This window comes from Symphalangus syndactylus, chromosome 9, assembly GCF_028878055.3.
Source record: "Symphalangus syndactylus isolate Jambi chromosome 9, NHGRI_mSymSyn1-v2.1_pri, whole genome shotgun sequence".
Classification (NCBI taxonomy): Eukaryota; Metazoa; Chordata; class Mammalia; order Primates; family Hylobatidae; genus Symphalangus; species Symphalangus syndactylus.
Window position 1 is genome coordinate 82,027,150 of NC_072431.2, and position 24,816 is coordinate 82,051,965.

At 35.9% G+C, this 24,816-nt stretch overlaps 1 protein-coding gene across 1 annotated transcript in view; it reads right to left on the reverse strand.

Annotated features, from left to right (window-relative positions):
• The window catches only part of ABCA13 (ATP binding cassette subfamily A member 13), a 514,266-nt gene that overhangs the window by 67,183 nt on the left and 422,267 nt on the right, over positions 1 to 24,816 (reverse strand). The window contains exon 56 of the mRNA XM_055294536.1: positions 1,185 to 1,335. Coding sequence (XP_055150511.1) covers positions 1,185 to 1,335 — 151 coding nt within the window. The remainder of the gene's footprint in view (positions 1 to 1,184; positions 1,336 to 24,816) is intronic.

Here is a 24,816-nt window from a genome sequence, read left to right on the forward strand (position 1 = left end):
CAGCTTAAAGCCTTTGCCAAGCACCCGCCTCTTTCATCAAAAACTAACAAAGAGGAGCTGACAGAGATAAACGCCAATTAAAAATTGAGCCAACAATTAGTCACGGATGCCAATAACTGTTTAACTACAACCAGCAGGTCTCTGTGGGGTGGTCAGTTATCTTTGCTTTATTAAGACGGGAGATGGGAAAAGGGGCCAGAGTCCTTACAATGAGGTGCAGACATTCTGTTTAGTTTCACTTAAAGTTAGAAAGCATAAATAAGAAACAAATGCTGAAGCATTATAAAAAAAGAACAGAGAATTAATGTTCATGGACCAGTGAAGGCAAAGGCTATTAGTTTTATCTCCTGTGAGTCCTAGAATGTTCCCTCTCCCGCAGAATCTAATTGCAAACGCATCATATAAGCCACTTATTTCTGCTTCTAGTTCAGAATCCAGAAATCTGAGGAGCATACACCCCAGACTTTCTATAATGAGGTGCAGAAAAGGTAAAAATGTGCTTAAATAACTGCAATTTTGGTGGCTCACAGTACAAGATCCTGAGCTATCAATCAAGGCTGTCCGCTCTGCTTCGCTGACCTCTACTCGCACAGAAGAAGTGGCAGCTGTCTTTTGCTCTCTCACTGTTCCACCTGCCTCTCTCCTGTCACAGGCAGTGATGGAGGTATGGGGGTCTGCAGTTTCTGCCACTCCTTCATTCCCCTAAGGCCACCCAGAAAGGAATCCCTGGCAGGAGGAAACTGTCTGCCCACTCATCAGGAAGTCATTCCTTCCAACAGTCCTCCAGATTCCACACATAATTTGTGCCCACTCTTTCACAAGCCCTGAAAATACAGAGTTTGTGATATTTCTTCCTGAATACAAGTTAGTAGTTCTATAAATGTAAAAGGCACTTAGGAAGAAAAGAGCAAGGGGGATACAAAGTTATAAATGATGTATTTATGCTTTAACTCCGACCACATGATTGCCTCACACAGATACATTTTAAATATATAATGTAAATAAGGCAAATACATTTAATGCTTTCTTCAGTATAATCATATTAGAAAATCTCTTGCAGGTAGGTTTATCTGATGCTACAGTTCCTTCTCCTCATAGCATGAGAGAGCTGCCTTGGAGCCAGAGGTGGTCACCAAGCATTCCTCAATGGGTCCCTTTATCTAGAAGACCCCAGGAAGATTTACCTCAGGGATGCACTGCCTTGGAATCCCACGTAAGCTACAGTAATAATAGAGATGTTCCCAACCGGTCAGAAGCTCGTCCAGGGCATCCTGCTGGGGACAGTAGCCAATAAGCACGCCTGCTGTGCCAGCAGAAGACAGGTCCACGGCGTCTCTGCAGAGAGAAGCAGCACAGGCTGAGAACAGCAGTTTCCCAAACTGGCATCAACCTATTTTTAAAATGTTGCTCATCAATAACAAGTCCACTGCAGTTTATTTAAAACAATTAGTTCATTTCACAATAATAGGTTCAATTCATGAGAAATGAAGAATACAAGAAGTCACCCCAAAATAGGCATCTTTGGCGTATGAATTATTTTGAGCTAAAGGCAACTGAGAACCAGAGGACACAGGAAAAGCTCTTTACCTCTCCTTAACTGCCTAAAAATTCAGTATAAATGTCTTCTTTTGAAAAGGAAATTCACATTTACAAAGGAAATTTTCATTTGTAAAGATGTCTCCCTACCAGAAAGAGAGCTACTTTCCCAGAAAACTCTGAACTGGAGAGACTCTTACCTGCATAATGAGACAACCCTAGTTCACCATACATTTCCTCCCCTCACCTTCCCATAGCTGGCCTCCCCTGCCCAGAATCCCCAAATCCCTTTTGCATTGTTTAGACTCATATGGTACATAAGCCCCAATCATCTGGGCAGCTCCTTGAGTCTTATTTTTTGTGTGAAACTCCTGTGCCTACATACATAATCAAACTGTTTTTTTATTAATATGTATTGCTGAATCAGGTGGGAAGACTATATTTAGTTTTATAAGATTCTGTCAAACTGTCTGCCGAAGTGGTTGTACCATTTTGAATTCCCATCAGCAGCAAATGAGAGTTCCTATTGCTCCACACTGTTGTCAACATTTGGTATTGTCAGTGTTCTGTATTTTACTCATTCTGTTAGGTATATAGATGCATTGCATTGTTGCTTTTATTTGCAATTTTCCAATGACATATGATATTGAGCATCTTATGAACTTATTTGCATCTGTCTTCTTTGGTGAGACATCTGTTCATATCTTTCACCCATGTTTTAACTGTGTGTTTTCTTATTGTTTAATTTTAAGGATTCTTTATGTATTTCATATACAAGTCTTTTATGAGACATGGGTCTGCAAAATTTTTTCCCAGTATATGGATTGACTTTTTAATCTCTTAACAGTGTCTTTTGTACAGCAGAAATGTACTTTAATGAAGTCAAACTTACCAACATTTTCTTTTATGGATCATGCTTTTGATATTGTATCTAAAAAGACATTGTCATGTCCAAGGTCACCTAGATTTTATCCCATGTTATTTTCTAGAACTTTTATAATTTGTATTTTACAATCAGGTCATAGATCCACTTGGAGTTAATTTTTGTCACAGGTATAAGTTAAGTGCCCAGATTCATTGTCTGGCATGTGGATGTCCATTTGTTCTGGCACCATTTGTTGCAAAGATGATTATTTGCCCACATGGTTGCCTTTGTTCTTTTGTCATACATCAGTTGACTGTATTGATGTGGGGCTATCTCTGGGAATTACTGTGCTTTTATAGTAAATCTTAAAATCAGGTAATGTCAGTCTTCAGACTTTGTTCTTCCATACTGTGTTGCCTATCATGAACCTTTTGTCTTTCCACATAAACTTGAAAATCAGTTTGTTAATATCCACAAAGTAACACTGGGATTTTGATTGGGGTTGTGTTAAACATAACATTCAAGTTGGGAAGAACCAATATCTTGTTGATGTTAAGTTTTTCTACCCCAAAACATGGAATATCTATTTATTTAGAGCTTTTTCTATTTATTTCATCAGGATTTTGTAGTTTTCCTCACGTAATTTGTTAGATTTATAGCTAAGTATTTCATTTTGGGGATTGTTAATGTAAATGTTATGTTTTTAAAATTTCAAATTCCAATTATTCATTGTAGATATATAGGGAAACATGACTTTTCTATATTAATATTGTATCCTGAAACCTTGATATAAATGTTTATTAGTTCTAGGAGTATTTTTTGACAATTCTTTGGGAGTTTCTACATATATAATCATGTCATCTACAAGCAATAACAGTTTTATTTATTCCTTCACAATCTGTGTGATTTTAACTCCCTTTTCTGATCTTATTGCATTATGTAGGACTGCTTGCTGGCAGAGTATTGAGATAAGAATGGAGAGAGAGGACATCCTCGTCTTGTTCCCAAACTTAGGAGAAAGGTATCTAGCTTCTCATGACTTAGGATATTACTTGAAGGTTTATTACAAGTGTTCTTTATCAAGTTGAGGAATTTCCTTTCTGTTCCTAGTTTGCTGAGAGTTAGTATCATGAATAAGTGTTGGCTTTTGTGAAAAATTTTGTTATGCATCTGTTAATAGGACCAAACTATTTTTCCCTTTTATTCTATTGTTGTAATGGATTATATTAATTGATTTTCAAAAATTGAACAAACCTTGCCTATCTGGAATAAGTTCTTCTTTGTCATAGTATATAATTCTTTTCATACATTGTTAGATTCAATTTGATACTCTGTTGAGAATTTTTGCATGTATATTCATAAGAGATACTAGGCTATAGTTTTCCTTTCTTGTAATGTCCTTGTCTGGTTTCAGTATTATGGTAATGCTGGCCTCATAAAAACGGTTAACCATATTCGTTCTGTATCTATTTTCTAAAGGACATTGTAGTAAATTGATATCATTTTTTTCTTAAATGGTAGAATTCACCAGTGAGATCACCTAAGTCTAGTGCTTTTGCTTTTATGGTCATTAGTTATTGATTCAATTTCTTTCATTGATATATACCTATTTGGATTGTCTATTTCTCCTTGTTTGTGTTTGGGTAAATTGTGTCTTCAGGGAATTGGCCCACTTCAAGTAAGTTATCAAAGATGTGGGCATAGAGTTGCTCAAAATATTTCCTTATTAATATTTTAATGTTCATGAGATTAGTAAGGATAACATCTTTGATTTTCGATATTAGTAATTTATATTCTCTTTTTTATCATGGATAATCTCACTAGGAGTTTATCAATTTTATTTATTTCATCTTTTAGTTCATTGATTTCAGCTTTTGGTTTCATTGATTTTTCTCTATTATTTTCCTTTTTATAATTTTGATTTCTCCACTAATTTTTATCATTTCTTTTCTTCTGCTTACTTTCAATTTAATTTGCTCCTCTCCCTCTATTTTAGTAACATATAAACTTAGGTTATCTATTTTAGGTCTCTCATCTTTTCTAATAGATGCATCAAATTCCATGAATTTTCCTTTAAGCACAACTTTTGCCATATCCCACAAACTGTGATAGGTTTAAATTTCATTTTCACTTAAGCTTAATTTTGTAATTTCTTTTCTGATTCCTTTGACGTGTGTGTTACCCAGAAATAGGTTATTTAATGTCCAAATATTTGGAGATTTCTAAAGCTATCCTTCTATTTTTTATTTCTAGCTTAATTCCATTGTGGTTTGACAGCATAGTTTAGATGATGTCTATTTCTTTATTGTTAAGCTGTATTTGGGCTTTTAGTGTGAGGTTTGAGTTTATCTTACTAGAAGTTGTACTGTGCTTACTGGTGGCTGTCTCAGTGGTGTTAGTTCTAGTGTCCTTGTGTTTATAGCCAGGTGTCTTTGGGTTTGCCTAGAGATTCCATCTTAGAGCCTGAGGCTTGTAGTTCTCTTAGTCCCTGGTTATTACACAGGAGCTCCACTGATGTGGTGGTGAGGAGGTGGTTGAGGGGAAGAGTTCTATATTCCCACAATCATGTCTCAGTCCTCTAGAGCCTGAGCTGGGCATTTCCCTTTTCCCAGGTCAGTTAGGCTCTGGAAAAGCAGTTTCCCCTTTGGGCTGGTCTTTCTAAGGCTTTACAGAGGTCTGGGCATATTTCCATATAATTACCTCCTGCTGAAAGCATGAAAGGATTTTTCCTGTTTTCACACTGAGAATCTGGTAGGGTTCCTGTAGGTAATACTCACCAGTGAGGAGCCCCCAAGGCTACTTTCAAGTTAGTCCACATTGAGTCTACATCACTTTTTGATTATAGTTGATGTGTTCCTACTGATCCTGGCCTCATATGGTGACTTCTGCTTCTGGGTCTCCTGATTCACAGTCCCGGGCTTCCTTCCAGTACAGTCGTTTCTCAGTATCCATGGGGGGTGGGTCTAGGACTCCCCTTGGATACTAAAAATCCATGGATGCTCAAGTCCTTTATATAAAATAGTGTACTATTTGCTTATAGCCTACATACATCTTCCCAAATACTTTAAATCATTTCTAGATGACTTATAATACCTAATGCAATGTAAATGCTATATGAACGGTGGTTATGCTTTATTTTTTAGGGAATACTAACAACAGAAAAAGTCTGTACATGTTCAGTACAGGCAGAATCATCCCTTTTTTTCTGAATATTTTGTGGCACAGTTAGTTGAATCCATGGATATGAACCCACGGGTGTAGGGGGTCCCCTGACTGTCTCTCTAGTACTGGGGCAGTAGTTTACTTTCTGACCTCAAGTCTCTGAGGTATCTAAGAAGAGTTGATAATTTTTAGTTTTTAAGGTATTTTCCTGTTGTGAAAATGAAAGTGAGAACTTGCAAGCTCTTTAAATGTTGTACCAAAAACCACAATTCAGTACCTTTTTTAGTAGAGTTTTTGTTTCATTTTTTCATGTTCCACATCTCTGCCCCACAGGAAAAGCTATAAATTTTAAATGTATCTCTCCATCCTCTACATTGTATACCATTCTCTTACTCATCATGTCAATGGCTTCTAATCTACACGGTAGAACAATTTCTCAAGTTTATTGCTGGCAGCGCTAATTTAATATTCTGCACTTTTATTTCTGTTGTATGTGATAAATATAAGAGAAAACAGAATTTAAGATCTACCGAGTACTTAATTTCCTTTACATTAGTTTCTATTACATCCATATTCTCCTATCTTTCAAATTCAGCTAGCACATTTATCATGAATGTTTCCACACTTGTGTCATAAAATTTTAACCTTTAAGTCTTTAGAGTATCAACTTTTAAAAAAGCATTCCCTTATATTTAAATAATAAAAATATCCATGTATAATTTTTAGTTCCAATCTTTCCGTAGTGCTCCAATCAGCTTTTGTACCATAATTATTCTGATGTATTATTGTTTATGCATTCTTCTAAAGAGAGCAAGATTGCCAGAAAAAAATACAAAATATCCACTTAAGTTTATAATTCAGATAGACAATGAATAAATGTTAAGTGTAAGTATGTACCATAAAATGTTTATATGTGTTATGCAAAAAAAAAAAAATGTCTACTGGAAACTCAGATTTCAAGTATTTTCTGGATAGGGGAATATTTATAAATGTTAATGTATATATTATCTGTGGCTTCAAATATATCATCCATGTGCTATATTATCCTTTTGTTTTATTATCAAAATTGATGCTAAAATGGGAGTTGTTTTCAATAGCCCATAAAACAATGGAACAGCTGGATAAAATGCAGAAAAATCTATTTAAAGACTAGGAATTAAAGATTCAAATCCCAAAAAGAAGAAAAACTCACTGAGAGGAGACAAGTGTTTTGTTTCTTTTTCCTCGAAATATTAACCACACATATACAATGAGGAAGAAGTAATGATGTTGTGGAGAAAGTGACTGCTAAAAGGCAGAGGAGCTAAGCAAAGCTGTTATTAGTCTTTGGAAGAGATAAAAATTGAGATTCAGGGCTACCAGAGCAGATAGGACTTGAGAGGCCAATATCCCAGGGGCAAGAAAGTAAGAAAAACCCTGTAACTCTAGGTGTCTCATGCTTGAGATGTTCATTAATGTATGAGTAATGCAGGTGTATAATTGAAGAGAGAAATCAAGACACAACTCTAAGAATCTAAAAAGTAAATAAACCTATCAAATTTATAACAAACCTGGAATAACCAGCTGGGATAACGGAAACTGTCATTAAGCAGACATGCAGGTGTCGGGACTCTGGCAAATAAACGTGGCTTTCAGTCAGGGCCATTGAACAGTGAAAGCTCCAGAAATGTAAAAATAGACAAGCCTTTTAAAAAATGTATTTAGTAAGATCATCCCATTTTCTGAGATGAATTTTCTGTGATAATTTTATCTATTCTAATTCCATATCAAAGCTAAAGAGAATTCTCTTTGAAGTAAAACAGAATCATCCAGAGACTCTAAATGTTTTCATTTAATCAAACTTTATCCGTTGTTATGGGTTGAATCTTGTCCCATCCAAAATAATAATAATAATAATAATAATAATAATAATATTGGAATCCTAACTCCCCGTACCTTGGAATATGACCTTATTTGGAGATAAAATGTCACAGAGAAAATCAAATTCAAATGAGGTTACTATGGTGGGCTCTAATCGGGTATGACCGATGTCCTTGAAAAAAGGAAAATGTGGACACAGACACATACACAGAGGGAAGACTATATAAACACACAGAGAGAAGATGGCCATTTACAAAGCCAAGGAGACAGGCCTGTAGCAGATCCCTCCCCCACAGCAATCAGAAGGAACTAATGGCAACAGCTTGATCTCAGAGTTCAAGCCTCTAGAACCATGAGAGAATAAATTTTCCTGATTTATGCAATTAAGTTTGTGTTTTGTTGTTGTTCTTGTTGTTGTTGCTTTGAGATGGAGTCTCACTCTGTAGCTGAGGTTGGAGTGCAGTGGTACAATCATAGCTTACTGCAGCTTCGAACTCCTGGGCTCCAGCAATCCTCCCACCTCAGCCTCCCAAGTAGCTCAGACTACATACATGCACCATCAGGCCTGGCTAATTAAATGTTTTGTTGTTGCTGTTGTTGTTGTTTTGTTTTGTTTCTGTTTTGTGGAGATGGAGTCTCACTATGTTGCCCAGGCTGGTCTCAAACTCCTAGCCTCAAATGATCCTTCCATCTTAACCTCCCAGAGCACTGGGATTACAGGCATTAGCCACCGCACCCAGACAGTGGTATATTTTTACAGTAGTCCTAGCAAATGAATACACCAGGAATACCACTAAAAAATAATAATAATAAGATAAAAAACAAATAAAATAAAAATAAACCCACAAGTGATATAGATATTAGAGTTATCAGACATAGACTTTAACATAGTTTAATTAATAAATGAACAAAAAAGAGGAAAAATGAACAAAAAAGAGGAAAAAGAGGTGAATTATATGAGAAAATTGAAATCTGTTTAAAAAATAAAATAAAAATTTTAGAACTAGAAAGTTAATAATAAGCAAAATTAAGACAGTAATAGAGTACTTTAAACATAGTAATGAATAGTAACATTAATATAATTTGATACAAAATACCAGTATCAGGAATACTAACATCACTTAAGATAGATATTAAAAATAAAATTTTAGTATATTATGCACCAAATTTCTGCATAGAAATGGAATAATTTAGATGGAATAGAAAAATCCCTTAAAACACAATATACCAAGAAAAGGAAGAAATAGAAAGCCTAAAAATTTCTACATGTAAAATGAAATTGAATCATTAATTAAAATTGTTTTGATAAATTTAGACCCAAATGCATTCATTAGGACATTCTTTGAAACATCTATGTAAAAATTACATGGATCATACACTATTCTGGAAAACAGGCTGGAAACAATTTTGAAGTTACTTACTGAGGCCATTATTCCTTGAAAATTAAACCTGGCAAATGTGTTACAATAAGTAAAATTCACAGGATAATTTCATATAATAATCATCACAAAATTTTAGTAACTGTTACCCAATTAAATCAAGTGATCTATAAAGGGGTATTAAATTTTGACCAAGTCAACTTTATCCATGAATTCGATATTTTTTAAATAAATTTAAAAATTATTTAATGTAACATAATATACCAAGAGTATAAAGAAAAGGTGAGAAACAATAGTGAAGTGTTAAAATTATTGCTTATAAAAATAGCTGGGCATGTAGTCCCACCTGCTAGAAGGCTGAAGCAGAAAGATTACTTGAGCCCAGATGTTTGAGGCTGTGGTGAGCTATGATCATGCTGCTGTACTCCAGCGGGTGGGTGACAGAGCAAGACCCTGTCTCTAAATATATTCTTTATAAAAATAAACAAATAAAAGTCAAAAATTGAAAAAAAAGTACTTTACAAGCTAGAAAGGAAAATATAAAAGAACTTTCTTAATCTGATTTTAAAATGTATGCCAAGTCCATAGAAGCTATATATTTATGTTAATAATAAAATTTTTATTTACTTTTATTTTATTTTATTTTATTTTATTTTATTTTATTTTATTTTATGAGACAAAGTTTCACTCCATCACCCAGGCTGGAATGCAGTGGCACGATCTCAGCTCACTGCAACCACTGCCTCCAGGATTCAAGTGATTCTCATGCCTCTGCCTCCCAAGTAGCTGGGATTACATGAGTGTGCCACCAGGCCCTGCTAATTTTTTGGTACTTTTAGTAGAGATGGGGTTTTGCCACGTTAGGCAGGCTGGTGTTGAACTCCCAACCTTAAGTGATCCATCCACCTCAGCCTCCCACAGTGCTGGGATTACAGACATGAGTCACTGCACCCAGCCTATGTTAATCATAAAATATTTAAAGTTTTCCCTTTCATATCAAAAACAAAAGTAAGGTCCCCATTACCACCTCTTCTATTCAACATTATAATGCCAGTGCTGGACAGTGCAATAAGGCAAGAAAAAGAAAGTTATAAAGATTGAAAGAAAATAATAATGTTGTATATATTCAGGAATGAGATCCTTATGTATATAATATATACAAAATAATCTATACCTAGACAAATCATAATCAAACTGTCAAAGACTTCAGACAAAGGGAGAATCATGACGGCAATTAGAGAAGTGACTCATAGTGTACAAAGAATCTCCAGGAAGGTTAATAGTTGCTTTCTTAACAGACATCACAGAGGCCAGAACACAGTAGGATGGCATACATAAAGTGTTGAAAGATGAAAAGAAAAAAAAAGCTAGCCTAGAATTCTACAGTAAAGAAGAAATAAAGAAGAAATGACTATCATTTAAAATTTAATGAGAGATTAAGATATTCACAGCTCAACAAAAACTGAGAGAGCTTATTGACAGTGGAACTGCCTCAAAATTACTAAATGAAGTCTTTAAGTTGAAATGAAAAGTGCTAACAGTAACTTATGAATCCACATTATGAATCCACATAATAAAATAAAATAAAAAGCACTGGTTAAGATTATCATATAAAGAAATATAAATGACAAGATAAATGTACATGTTTCTTGTAATTCCTTTTTCTGTTTTAGTTAAATGCATTTCCATAATAGAATAATTTAAAAATCAATGCTGATGGGCACACAATCTCTAAAAATATAATTTGTAATAATAATAGCATAAATGGGAGAGGAGCTATATAGAAACACAATTTTATAAACTATTGAAATTAAGTTGGTATTAATCTAAATTAGAGAATTTTAACTCAAGATGTTGGTTGCAATCCCCAGGAAAATTGCTAAGAAAATAACTCAAAAATATATATACCAAAGAAACACAATAAGGACTTAAAGTGGTATTCTGGAAAATACTTATTTAGCACAAAAGATGGCAGTAATAGAAGAACAGAGGAATGAAAAATATAGAGGAAATATAGAGGAAATAGTAAAATGGTGGAAACCAATTTTACCATCTTAATAATTTGATTATTTAGCTCATTTACATTTAATGTAATTACCACATAATTATCAATTAATCCTACCATTTAACAAATTGGCAGACTGGATTTTTTTTTAATTATCCAACTGTATGCTGTCTATAAAATATACACTTTAGAATCAATGTCACAAACAGTTTGAAAGTAAAAGGATGCAGCCGGGCACAGTGGCTCACACCTGTAATCCCAGAACTTTGGGAGGCTGAGGTGGGTGGATCACGAGGTCAGGAGATCGAGACCATCCTGGCTAACATGGTGAAACCCCATCTCTACTAAAAAACAAAAAATCAGCCGGGCGTGGTGGCGGGCGCCTGTAGTCCCAGCTACTTGGGAGGCTGAGGCAGGAGAATGGCATAAACCTGGGAGGCAGAGCTTGCAGTGAGCCCAGATCGCGCCACTGCACTCCAGCCTGGGCGACAGAGCAAGACTCCGTCTCAAAAAAAAAAAAAAAAAAAAAAAAAAAGGATGCAAAAAGATATACAATGAAATCAGTATCCAAAAGAGAGCTGCGGTGACTCTGCTAATATATAACAAAATAGACTTGAAGAAAATAGTTACTAAAAACAAAGAAAAACATCTGGTAACAATAAAAGGGTCAATTCGTTAGGAAGATAGACTAATCATAAAAACATATGAAATTAAGAACAGAGCCTCACAACACACAAAGCAAATGCTGACAGCATTAAAGGGAGAAATACATAATTCAACAATAGAACAAGTTCAATACACTATATTCAATATTTAATAGAATAACTATGCTAGAAGATTAACAAAAATATAGGAGATTGGAACAATACAACAAGATAACTAGACCTAAGCAACTACAGAGACTTAGAACTCTCCATCCAAAAAGAGCAGAATGAACATTCTTCTCAAATGTATATAGAAGCAATTCTCCAGAATATAACAAGTGTTTGGCTATTAAAAGAACAAACAAACAAACAAAAGACTTATTAGCTGGGTGCAGTGGCACAAGCCTGTAATTCTAGCACTTTGGGAGACCAAGGTGGGCGGACCATTTTAGGTCAGGAGTTCAAGACCAGCCTGCCCGATATGGTGAAAAACGCTCTCTACCAAAAATGCAAAAATCAAGCCGGGCGCGGTGGCTCACGCCTGTAATCCCAGCACTTTGGGAGGCTGAGGCGGGTGGATCACGAGGTCAGGAGATCGAGACCACGGTGAAACCCCGTCTCTACTAAAAATACAAAAAAATTAGCCGGGCGTGGTGGCGGGCGCCTGTAGTCCCAGCTACTCGGAGAGGCTGAGGCAGGAGAATGGCGTGAACCCGGGAGGCGGAGCTTGCAGTGAGCCAAGATTGCGCCACTGCACTCCAGCCTGGGTGACAGAGCAAGACTCCGTCTCAAAAAAAAAAAAAAAAAAAAAAAATGCAAAAATCAGCTGGGCATGGTGGCAGATGCCTGTAATCCCAGCTACTTGGAAGGCTGAGGCACAGAATCACTAGAACGGGAGAGGTGGAGGTTGCAATGAGCCGAGATCATGCCACTGCACTCCAGCCTGGATGAAAGAGCAACAGTCTATCAAAAAACAAACAAAAAAACTCAGTAAGTGAAAAGGACTGAAATCATACAAAGTATGTTCTTTGACTACAATGGACTAAAATTAAAAATCAATACAGAAGCAATCTTTGGGAAATTCCAATGTATAGAAATTAAACACCATACTCCTTCATAACCAATGGGTCAAAGAAGAAATCAAAAGGAAAATTAGAAAATACTTTGAAATGAATGAAAACAAAAACACAACACACCAAAACATGGTATTCAGCTAAAAAGGTGCATAAAGAGAAGATATAGCTGTAATATCTGTATTATTTTTTAAAAAGGTAGATGTCAGAACAATAACCTAGCCATTTACATTAAGAAATTAGAAAAACTAAAGCAAACTAAACCTAAAGAAAACAGATAAAAAAAATAATTATTTGAGCAGAAATAAATAAAATAGGGAAGAAATAATAAAGAAAATAATCAGAATCAAAACTTGATTCTTTAAGGTCAATCAAATCTACAAACTCATAGCTACAATGACCAACAAAAGGGAACAAGAATATTAAAATTACTAAAATAAGAAATAAAACATTTCTACCAATCTTAAAGAAATGGAAAATTTTTTAATACTCTAAATATTCATATGCCAAAATCCTAAGAAATTTAGATAACATGGACAAATTCCTAGAAAGACAGAAAATACTGCAAGTGACCAAATGAGAAAAAGAAAATCTAAACAGATCCACAAGTAAAGATACTGAATTAGTAACAATAATAATAAAAACAATGCCAAAAAACCTTTTCATAAATAAAAGCCCAGTACCAAATGGTTTCACTGGTGAGTTCTACCAAACATTTAAAGATGGATTAACACTAATGCTTCTAGACTGTTTCAAAAAGTAGAAGAGAAAAAAAATTCCCAAACTAATTACATAAGGTCAGTATCACGCTGATACCACAACTAGAGACATGACAGAAAACTATATAACAGTATTTCTTATAAATAGATGTTTAAAAATCCTCAACAAAATACAAGTAAATCAAATCCAGCCCATATAAAGACAAGCAGGCACTATGCTCAAGTGTAGTTTATTCCAGGAATGCAAAGTTAGTTTAATATATAAAATTAATCATTTGTTGATTCTACCAATCATCTATACCATGTTAATGGAATAAAGTGCAAAAACCACACATCTCATTAAACTCAGAAAAAGAATTTGACAAAATTCAATACTCTTTTATGATAAAACAGGAAAAGAATTTGAGATAAAACGAAGTTATTGTATGAACCTATTTATATGGAATTTCCAGGATACTCAAATCCATAGAGATAGAAAGTAGATTAATGGTTGACGATGGGGGGAAGCAATGGGGAACGATTGTTAATTGGTATAGGGTTTCTTTTCAAGGTAATGAAAATGTTCTAGAGTTAGTGGAAATCATTGTATGGCTTTATGAATATGGTAAAAATCACTGAATTGTTACATTTAAAAAATTATAAGTTTGATAGTATGTGAATTATGTCTTAGTTAACCAAAACACTACCAGTATTTACAAAAGCTAAACACACACATGCTCTATGGAGGAAATTTCATTCATATGCATATTGGGGATTGTTCATAACAAATATCTGTCATTATTAATGACAATAAAACTACTGCAACATGTGACAATATGGATGCATTTTACAAATATGATTTTATAGGAAAAAATTGCTCATGTAAAAATATAAACTGTATGATCTCATTTATATAAAATTTATAAACAAGTAAAACTAACCTATGCTAATAAAAGCAGAACAGTGTTTATCTTTGGTTTAGATAGGGTCATGAAGGGAGTTTCTTGGGGGTCTGCCAAAGGTCTCTCTCCTGATGATAGTTACATGTATGCCAATATTATAAAAGTTCATCAACCCATATATTTATGATTTATGACTATTATATATCTCAATGTTTAAGTTGATATTTTAAAACTTGTTGGTAATCTCCACACATTAATTAATCACCTAGCACAAATGTTCATGTTTAAAAAGGTTTTATATAAGTTCTGATAGAATGTGTTTGGATGGTCTCCTACCAACTACTCCCCAAACTCAATGAGCTCTTTAACAATGTAAAGCCATATAATATATATTTTAAATGTTCTAAAACATATAAAGATATGGAATACATATTCAGATATTCTTTGCATTGTCCAATGACCCCAGCACCCTTCTAGCCTCTGCACTGCCCAAGGCCCATACTCGTTTTTTTCTACTCAGTATCTTTCAACTTCAAAGCAAGAAATACAGCACTCTGCGAACACAGGGATTCAACAATGGAAAAGGTCTTTCTGCCTTCAAAGCAACCCATCATCCAGTTCAATGACAGCTGCCTAATTTTTAATTACTTAGGTTATATTTTTAAACTAAGGGCATGACTTCATAATGAAAACAAATGAAGAACCTTTACTTCCACTTTCAGAGCAGGGTATCTTCTGTGTGCTGTACAATTAAAATGGTTGCATTTGCTTTGCAGTTAGTGGGAATCACCTCACTCAACTTTCGCACACAGCATATCTATTAATTCTTTAGATTTTATTAAGCAGTGATGTCTATCCCTATAAGTAGTTCAGTAGAATGTTTGTGGAGAGGATCCAGAGTGTGCTAAACCACAGTAGAGGTCAGTACTCAAATAGCATTTTAAAGACATGTTAAGTCAAACTGTACTGTGATTTCCCATGCTCTATTTTTTTAGCTTAAATACCTGCTGCTCTGTGAATAGCTAAATTTCTTTATGTGAATTTTGGGGGCAATTAAGGATCTACGAAGACCAACCTGACAACTAAGTTTAAGTGAACAGGACCCATTTTCCATGGTGTCTTCTTATAATCCAGATGGAAGCACTAAGTGGGTACAGCCTTGTGCAGATTTGCATACAAAAGGAGGTCATATGATAATAAAGCCTTTCAGCAAGGCAAGAGTTTATTATCTAAACCAGAGCTCATTCTGACTGACCTAGAAGTAGTGAGCTCATCTATATAAATCTTCTAATCTATCTCTGTGAGATGCTAACCAACATCTCCTTAATCAAAATCACTGTCAATCATACTGATATTATTAGAAAATGCTCACATCCATTTTACAGTTTCCATGCACTTGCATTTCAGTTATCTCAACCTAGCAGTGAAAGTCATAACTGTATGCTTTATGCTTCAGCACCACTTGAAAAGGCAAGACATTTTTTAGTCCTGGGTAGGATAGAAAAGTGAGCTTCAAGTGGCTTTTATCATGATGCATGCTGACTAGCTGTTTCTCCCTCTTTATTTAATGACATAACAGATCAAGAAATTTTGGAAATTAAATAAAATGTTTGGAGCACTCCAAGGGGTCTTTGCCAGATCAAGAACCTTCTCACTGCAGGCATTTACTTTCCTTTATATTATCAGCAGTCTGTAAACCGTAAAAGTAGGTCAATGAGAGTCAAGAAAGAACAGCTCAATGGTCCTGATTTGATTTGCTTTCCAGATAGTATTTTAAATTCATCTGCTTCCAAACTGCTGGATTCTCTACTGCCACTGGCCATACTTTATAGGAAGGTTAACCCCCAATTTACCACCCGCCCTCTCATCAAATGACTGGATCCTGAATATCTGAATTGTTTCTGTGTGTTAACAGGAACGTCACAGGCTGCTGTCTGCTGGTCTTGTTGGCTCTTAAACATGGGCCATGTGTTTGTTAGGAGAAGGCCCTGAGCCTGTGACCAAAACCAAAGAAATTGAATCCAAAGACAGCTTCAGGGAGCATACACTCCATGACAGCTTGACATTGTTTTAGAAAGATTCCGATGCTCTCATGCTGATTTGTTTCTTACATATGGATTAGGAATATGTTTTTACCTTCTTCTTTGTTTTTGTTTTTGTTTTTGTTTTGTTTTGTTTTGAGATGGAGTCTGGGTGCTGAGATTACATGCATGAGCAAACACGCCCGGCCTTATCTTCTTCTTTGAAAGGTAGAATAAGTTTATTCCCCCGGTTTAAAGGTACACACACACATACACACCCATTTAACCCTCTAATACAAGTTGAAGTTCTCTCAGGTATTTCAGATTGGTATTTAAACATCAGTACAATTACAACATAAGAGAATACAGTCATTCATTTAGGGACTTCAGTAATGATTTTTATTCATTTTCTTCCTCTGTACTTGGCTGAGGGAGACGTCACAAATCTGATTAAGTTACATCTTTTCAAAACGGGAAAAATTAACACACAATTACATTTTCATACTCCTGAGATTTTTTTTTGGTTCTTGCCCATGAAAATGTTATAAACTACTGGAAAAAAAAAAAAGCTCATTAAATTACACACATGCTCTGTTCATAGCAGCTGCAATCTTCCCACTGAATAATTTGTTGGAGAAAGAGACTAATATATCAAAGACATGTTTTTAAAGAACAAATGGTGGCTTATGTTTATCACCGGTTCCGCAGTTGCTCAGACTTCATTTAATGTTTCTTTCATTTGGTGTCTTAATTTATGACATACACAGGTTCAATTTTAAAAACTATCCAGAAAACAGCACAGTTCCAGTTTTCTTAGAACTCCTTTACCAAATCTAATTCTTCCACAAAGTTAATGTTAGAGATCAAGCAAGTCACTGTTAAGTTTTACAGATTCTGTATAGTAAATATGAGAGACACCAATTCACATAACAATTGTCTGTAATATAGCTTACACATATTTGTATTATTTTCCAAATATACGTAGATTCAAAAATTTTAAATGTATTATTAATTCCATGATAGATATTGTTAGGGAGGGTTTTTAAACTTTAGTTTTTCAAATTTTTCTAATGTATTTTCTAATCTATTTAACTTTTTAATTATATAAGAATTTTTGTATAAAGAAATACCAAAACTTTGCTGTTTATAAGAGATTGATAGATTGAGAATGTTAGTACAACTATTCTCTACCTGATTGATATTTTTAGATATTTAAGCAAGGGAAGGTAAACTTACTAAGATTTTTATTTTCCTAAAGTGATATTAAAAAAAAATTCCTATGTGAGCACAGGTTACTTTACTATATTATGTGTCAAAATATACTAAGAATCATTATTATTAAAAAAAAAGTTGAAACTACAGCTATCAGGAAAAAAAGCTTCATTTTTTTGTTAATAAGCTGTTGATAACCAGTAGCGATAAGATGATAATGCCTCAGTTTTATACCATTCTTTAAACCCATCAGTGTCTTTCAGAGATTCTAATGTATTTTACCTCAAAAAAAAAGACATGGACAAATTGAGATTATTATTATTTTACAAATTTAAAGGGGTCGGAATTCAGGACCATATATGACAGTTACATTGGACCAAATCAATGTGCTAGACTAGATCTGAGAATGTGTTGCATCCAGAACCTCTGGCTGTGGGTCCAAGTCTCACTTCTAGTTTCATGCCATGATGCTTTTCCAAAAGAAAAAAGCTAGAGGGAAAAAGATGAAAGGAGATCTACTTAAAAAGAAAGAGAGGAGATGACATGTGGAGTTAGGGATATACTAAATAACTTTGCTATCGTTTATACTGAAGAGTTAATATAGTCCCTGTAAAGAAGTAGGAAACCAAGCATTATATAGAGTTATATTTGTAGAGGAAACCAGAGAGGCTAAATACAGGCTAGAAATCCTCCAAATTATGAGAAGAAAGATGAGGCCATGCAAAACACACAAACACACACACACACACAAGCAGTAAACAAAAACAACAAAAGCTAGACCATACACAGATATAATTAAACATAATTGGGGTGGGGGGATTTGAGGAGTCTTGCTTCTAGTTAAAGACTTATGCGACTTTTCAGTCCTGACCACAAGCCATCACAAAATCTGTACCTTGACAGGCCTCATGGGGGAAAGCTGCCCTTCCTCTATGAGACTTGGTGCACAGCCAACACATTGAAGTCTCTGAAAGAAGTCCCAGTCAAGGTCTCAGGCTCCTTTGGCCAGTCATGCTTTTACATGTATTGGCATTTCTAGCCCAGGTGACTTCATTCTTATCTCTTTAGCTGAGTCCTTCATCATCTCTGCTGAGACCTCATTATGGGAGGAGAGAGGGAGGACCTTAACGACACATTTCCTTACTCTGACTAGGTACCCAATACTTTTCCACCCTAGCCTTTAACCCTCTCTTTCTTCAGGAAATATAAATAACCCAAACTGACCTCACAGATGAGCAAACAATGACCAATTACTATTTAGAAATTGGAAAGAATGTGCTGAAGAACAACTCCTTCTCACTGTAACACAAATCTACACACAGAAGGTACACAAAACTAAACAAGATATCTGTGAAGAGAAATGCTGCATGACTGGGGAAAACTATACCTTTCAGTGCCTTTGACACATCTTGACTGTACCTTTTTATAGCCTGGATATTTACACCATGGACATGCATTGCATATTTAAAAATATTTTAAATGATCATGCCAAATGCAAATGCTAAAGCAATACCACAAGACATATATATATATATATATATGTATACACACATAATATATATATGTAGATACACAGACATATATATATACATACCTATATGTAATAACTCAAAGCTATAAGGCATCATCATTCTTTTTGGAAATCACAATATATTAGTATCATTACAGAGGATGATACCACATGTTTATATTATTTATGCTACATAATTTTGGCAACCATCTACCATATTCACAGGTAACAAATTATATCAAAATCACAACTTTATGCCTTTCAGTTTCAGGATGCATATGTACCTTTGAACATGTAACAAACACCAAAAAATAAAATAATAACATCTAAAAGTAAAGACAGCATCTAGCCCCCAGTGGTTCCTTTTTCATATTCTCTGTTGCTTATTAACATGTCACTCTTCAGAAAATCCTGATTCAAACATCTGTACTTCAAAATTATATTTGATTCTATTTTTTTCACTGCCCTGGTCAAGAGTTATGGTTCTATGGTACCCAATCTATGTTTGCATATGTCATTTCTGCTTCTTTAACTCCTCAGCTCTTCTCTTTGTTTCATTCCCCATGGTCCCTTGCCTAGGTATCTGAAGAAAAGAGGGTTTTTGCCCATGGTGATTCACACTTTATCTTATCGGATTTATTATTCAAAACCAAAGCTCTAACTTCCAACCTTAGATGTCATTAAGGAATGACATTTCTAATATTTCCCTAAAATGCCCATAGAATTAAACAAAAACTCAGCCCACAAAAAAGCAGTATAATAATAACCTTAGAAGGTATCTTAATAGTTACAAGACAGAAGTGAAGTGTGGCACTAAAACAACCAAAAACTATCACAACTGCAGCTCAGATCATAATAAGGATTCGAATCATAGAGAATATATGAAGAAAAAAAAGGTAGGTAAACTTTGTATCCACCCCCATACATATGCATATGTCCTCTGAACCCCGGCTCAGAGAGGAAGGAAGCTTTCCAACCGGAAGACAGGACACTTTGCTCCGCAAACACTGGGGGCTGCTTATGAGACAGGGCCTGTTTTCATGTTCTACACTTATTCAGAAAGCTCTCAGAAAAGACAGCCTGCAAAAGAATGAAATTGGACACCTATCTTATGCGATATGCAAAACTCAATTCAAAATAGACTACAGATTGAAACATAAGACCCAAATCTATAAAATTAGTAGGGAAGAAAAAACATAGGAGAAAAAACTACATGACTTTGGTCTGGGCAATGATTTTTTAGACTTGAGTCCAAAAACTCAAGCAATAGAAACAAAGACAAATGGGATTATATCAAAATAAAAAGCTTCTGCACATCAAAGAAAACAGCAGTGGAGAGACAATCTATGGATTGGGAGAAAATATTTGTAAGCCATATATCTGATAAGCTATTAATATCCAAAATATGTAAGAAATTTAAACAAACTTTCTACAGAAAGAAAACCAATAATCTGATTAAGAAATGGGCAAGAAACACATTTCTAAAAATAAGACATCTGAATGGCTAACAGATACATGAAGAAATGTTCAACATCTCTAATCATTAGGGAGATGCAAATTAAAAACACAATGAGATATCGCCTTACATTTGTTACATCTATTATCAAAAAGAGAAAAGACAAGTGTCAGTGAGGATGTGGAGAAAAGGGAACCCTTACACACTATTGATAGGAAAGTATATTAGTATAAACATTATGAAAGAGAAAGTATAAAGATCACTCAAAAAAACTAAAAATATAATATCATTTGACCCAGCAATTCTGATTCTGGGTATTTAACTGAAAGATTTGAAATCATTATATTGAAGAGTTAGCTGTGCTCCCGTGTTCATTGCAGCACTATTCACAATAGCTAATTTATGGAATCGACCTGCATGTCCATCAAGAGATGAATAAATAAATAAAATGAATAAAGAAAAAATATATATGCATACATACATACATATATATACATATACATACAATGGAATACTATTCAGCCCTTAAAAAGGAAGAAATTATGTCATTTGTGATAATATGGACAGAATTAGAGAACATTAAGTTATGGGAAATAAGTCAAATACAGAAAAACGAATACCACATATTGTCACTAACATGTGGAATCTAAAACAACTGAAATCATAGAAACAGACAGTAGAATCATGATTACCAAAGACGGAATGGTGAAGAGAATTAGAAGATAATAGTCAAAGCATACAAAGGCTCAATTAGATAGAATAAATAAATCTGATTTTATTTTGAGATCATTGCACAACATGCTAAATACAGCTAATAATTGAGTACTATACATTTCAATATTGCTAGAAAGTAACTGTCTAATGTGCTTATCACAAAAAAGTTAAAATATTTGAAGTAATGGGTATGCTAATCAGTTTTAGTTTTTCCATATTCTCATCAAAAATCACAATAGAGGTGGAACAAAATGGTAGAATAGAAGCCTCCGCTGACTGTCCCTCCTGCAGAAACACCAAATTTTAACAACTAACTACACACAAAAAAGCACCATCATAAGAACCAAAAATTAGGTGAGCAATTACAGTACCTGGTTTTAACTTCATATGACTAAAAGAGGCACTGAACAGTGTGGGAGAGACAGTCATGAATCGCTGATGACATCCCTCCCCCATACCCCTGCAGCAGCTGTATGGTGTGGAGAGGGAATCTGTGCACTTGGGGAAGGAAGAACACAGTGACTGGGGGACTTGGCACTGAACTAAATGTTGCCCTGTCACAGCAGAGAGCAAAATCATGCAGGGCTCAGTCAGTGCCCACACATGGAGGTAGCATTTGGACCAGCCCTAGCCGGAGGGGAGTCATCCATCCCAGCAGTTGAAACCTGAGTTTCAATAAGCCTCACCATCTCTGGCTAAAGGGCTCTAGGGTCCTAGGTAAACTTGAAAGGGAGCCTAGAACACAAGGACTAAAATTCCTAGGCAAATCCTAATTCTAGGCTGGGATTACAGCGAGTGGACTAGGGTGGCACGTGACCTAGGGAGACACCAGTGGGGTCAGCTAAGGAAGTTCTTGCACCACCCTTCCCTCAACCCAAGGCAGCATAGCTGGTGGCAATGAAAGTGGCTCCTTCCTTCTGTTAGAGAGGAGAGCAAAAAATAAACAGGACTTTGTCTTGCATCTTGGATAACAGCTCAGCCACAATCAAATAGGGCACCAGGCAAATTCATGAGGCCTCCAGTCTAGGCCTTTGCTCCCGGATGACATTTCCAGAATAACTTCAGCCAGAAGAGAACCTGCTGCCTTGAAAGGAAGGACCCAGTGGTGGCAGGATTCATCACCTGATGACGAAAGAACTTTTGAGTCCTGAATAACCAGCAGTGATACCCAGGTAATATGCCATGGGCCTTGGATGAGACTGAGTTGTGTTGGCTTCAGGAGAGATCCAGCACATTCCTAGCTGTAGTGGCTATGATAAAATAATCTTTCTGCTTGAGAAGGGCAGAGGGCAAAGGAAAGAGGACTTTGTCTTGAATCTTATGTACCAGCTCAGCCATAGTGGGGTGGAGCACTTATGGTACCTGAGTGAGCTCTTAGGGTATCCGAGTCCAAGCCTAGGCTCTTGGACATTATTTCTGGACCTGCCTTGGGCCAGAAGGGAGCCCACTGCCTTGAAGGGTGAGTCACAGGCCTGGCAGCATTTATCACAAGCTGATTCTTGGGCTTTAAAGGGACATCAGCAATGGCCTTGAAGAACTCCCTGTGAGCCAGTGGTGATGGTGGCCACTGAGAGAGGCTCCTCTGACAGTCAAAAGGGAGGAAAAGGAGGGAAAGATTCTGTCTTGTGGTTTGAGAGCCAGCTTAGCTGCAGCAAAATAGAGTACCAGGTAGATTTCTAAGATACTTGACTCTAATCCCTGGATCCCAGACAGCTTCTCTGGGCCCACCCAGGGCCTAGGGGAACTCACCACCCCGAAGGGAAGGACACAAACATGGCTGGTTTCTCCACCTGCTGATTGTAGAGCCCTAGGGCCTTGAGTGAACATAGGTGGTAGGCAGGTAGTGGTTATGTTAGGTAGTTAGATAGACATTAGCAGCTGAGAAGGGGCCAAAGAAGAAAGCAAAAAGGCTGTCACTGTGACAGTAGCCCAGCCTTCCCCAAAAATATGGGCACAAACAAGCCCAGGCTGTAAACACTAAAATACTTAACTCTTCAACGTCCAGACACTGACAAACATCTCTGAACATCAAGGCCATCCAGGAAAACATGACTTCACCAAATGAACTAAGGCAGGATCAATCCTGGAGAAACAGAGGTATGTGACCTTTCACATAGATAATTCAAAATAGCTGTTTTGAGGAAACTCAAAGAAATTCAAGATAACATAGAGAAGGAATTCAGAATTCTATTCAGATATATTTAACAAAGAGATTGAAAATCTTCAAAAGAATCAAGAAGTAATTCTAGAGTCCAAAAATACATTTGATGCCTGGGTGCAGTGGCTCATGTCTGTAATCCCAGCACTTTGGGAGGCCAAGGCAGGTAGATCACCTGAGGTCAGGAGTTCAAGACCAGACTGAGTGACATGGGGAAACCCCATCTTGACTAAAAATACAAAAATTAGCCAGGTGTGGTGGTGCGTGCCTGTAATCCCAGTTACTCAGGAGGCTGAGGCAGGAGAGTCACTTGAACCTGGAAAGCAGAGGTTGCAGTGAGCCAAGATTGCGCCACTGCACTCCAGCCTGGGTGATAGAGTGAGGCAGTGAGCCAAGATTGTGCCACTGCACTCCAGCCTGGGTGATAGAGTGAGGCAGTGAGCCAAGATTGTGCCACTGCACTCCAGCCTGGGTGATAGAGTGAGGCAGTGAGCCAAGATTGTGCCACTTTACTCCAGCCTGGGTGATAGAGTGAGACTCTGTCAAAAAAAAAAAAAAAAAACAAGAAAAAAGAGAGAAAGAGAAAGGGAAAGTGAAAGGGAAAGAGAAAGAGAAAGTGAAAGGGAGAGAGAGAGAGGAAGGAAGGAAGGAAGAAGGAAGGAAGGAAGGAAGGAAGGAAGGAAGGAAGGAAGGAAGGAAGGAAGGAAGGACATACTAAAGAATGCATCAGAGCCTCTTAACAGTAGAATTGATCAAGCAGAAGAAAGAATTGGTGAGCTTGAAGACAGGCTACTTAAAAATACAGTCAGAGGAGGCAAAAGAACAAAGAATAGACAAGAATGAAGCATGCATATAAGATTTAGAAAATAGCCTCGAAAGGGCAAATCTAAGAGTTGACCTTAAAGTGGAGGAAGAGAAAGAGATAGAGGCAGAAAGTTTATTCAAAGGGATAATATCAGAGAACTTACCAAACTGAGAGAAGGATATCAACATTTAAGTACAAGAAGCTTATATTATGTTGGTGCAAATGTAATCGTGGTCATTACTTTTAATTGCCAAAAGTAATTACTTTTAATGGCAAAAACCATGATTACCAACACCAAGCAGATTTAACCAAAAGAAGACTAACTCGAGCCATTTAATAATCAAACTCCCAAAGGTCAAGAATAAAAAAAGGACTCTAAAAGCAGCAAGAGAAAGGAAACAAATAACATACAATGAAGCTGCAATATGTCTGGCAGCAGACTTTTCAGTGGAAACCTTACAGGCAAAAAGGGAAAGGCAAGACATATTTAAAGTGTTGATAGAAAAAACTTTTATCCTAAAAGAGTATATCCAGTGAAAATATCTGTCAAACATGAAGGGAAAAAAAAGACTTTCCCAGTCAAAGAAAAGCCGAATGATTTCATCAATACCAGACCTGTCCTACAAGAAATGCTAAAAGCATTTGTTCAATCTGAAAGAAAAGGTTGTTCATGAGCAATAAGAAATTATCTGAAAGTGTAAAACTCACTGGTAATAGTGAGCACACAGAAAAACACAGAATATTATAATACTGTAATTGTGGTGTGTAAACTACTCTTATCAAGTAGAAAGACTAAGTGATGAACCCAATCAAAAA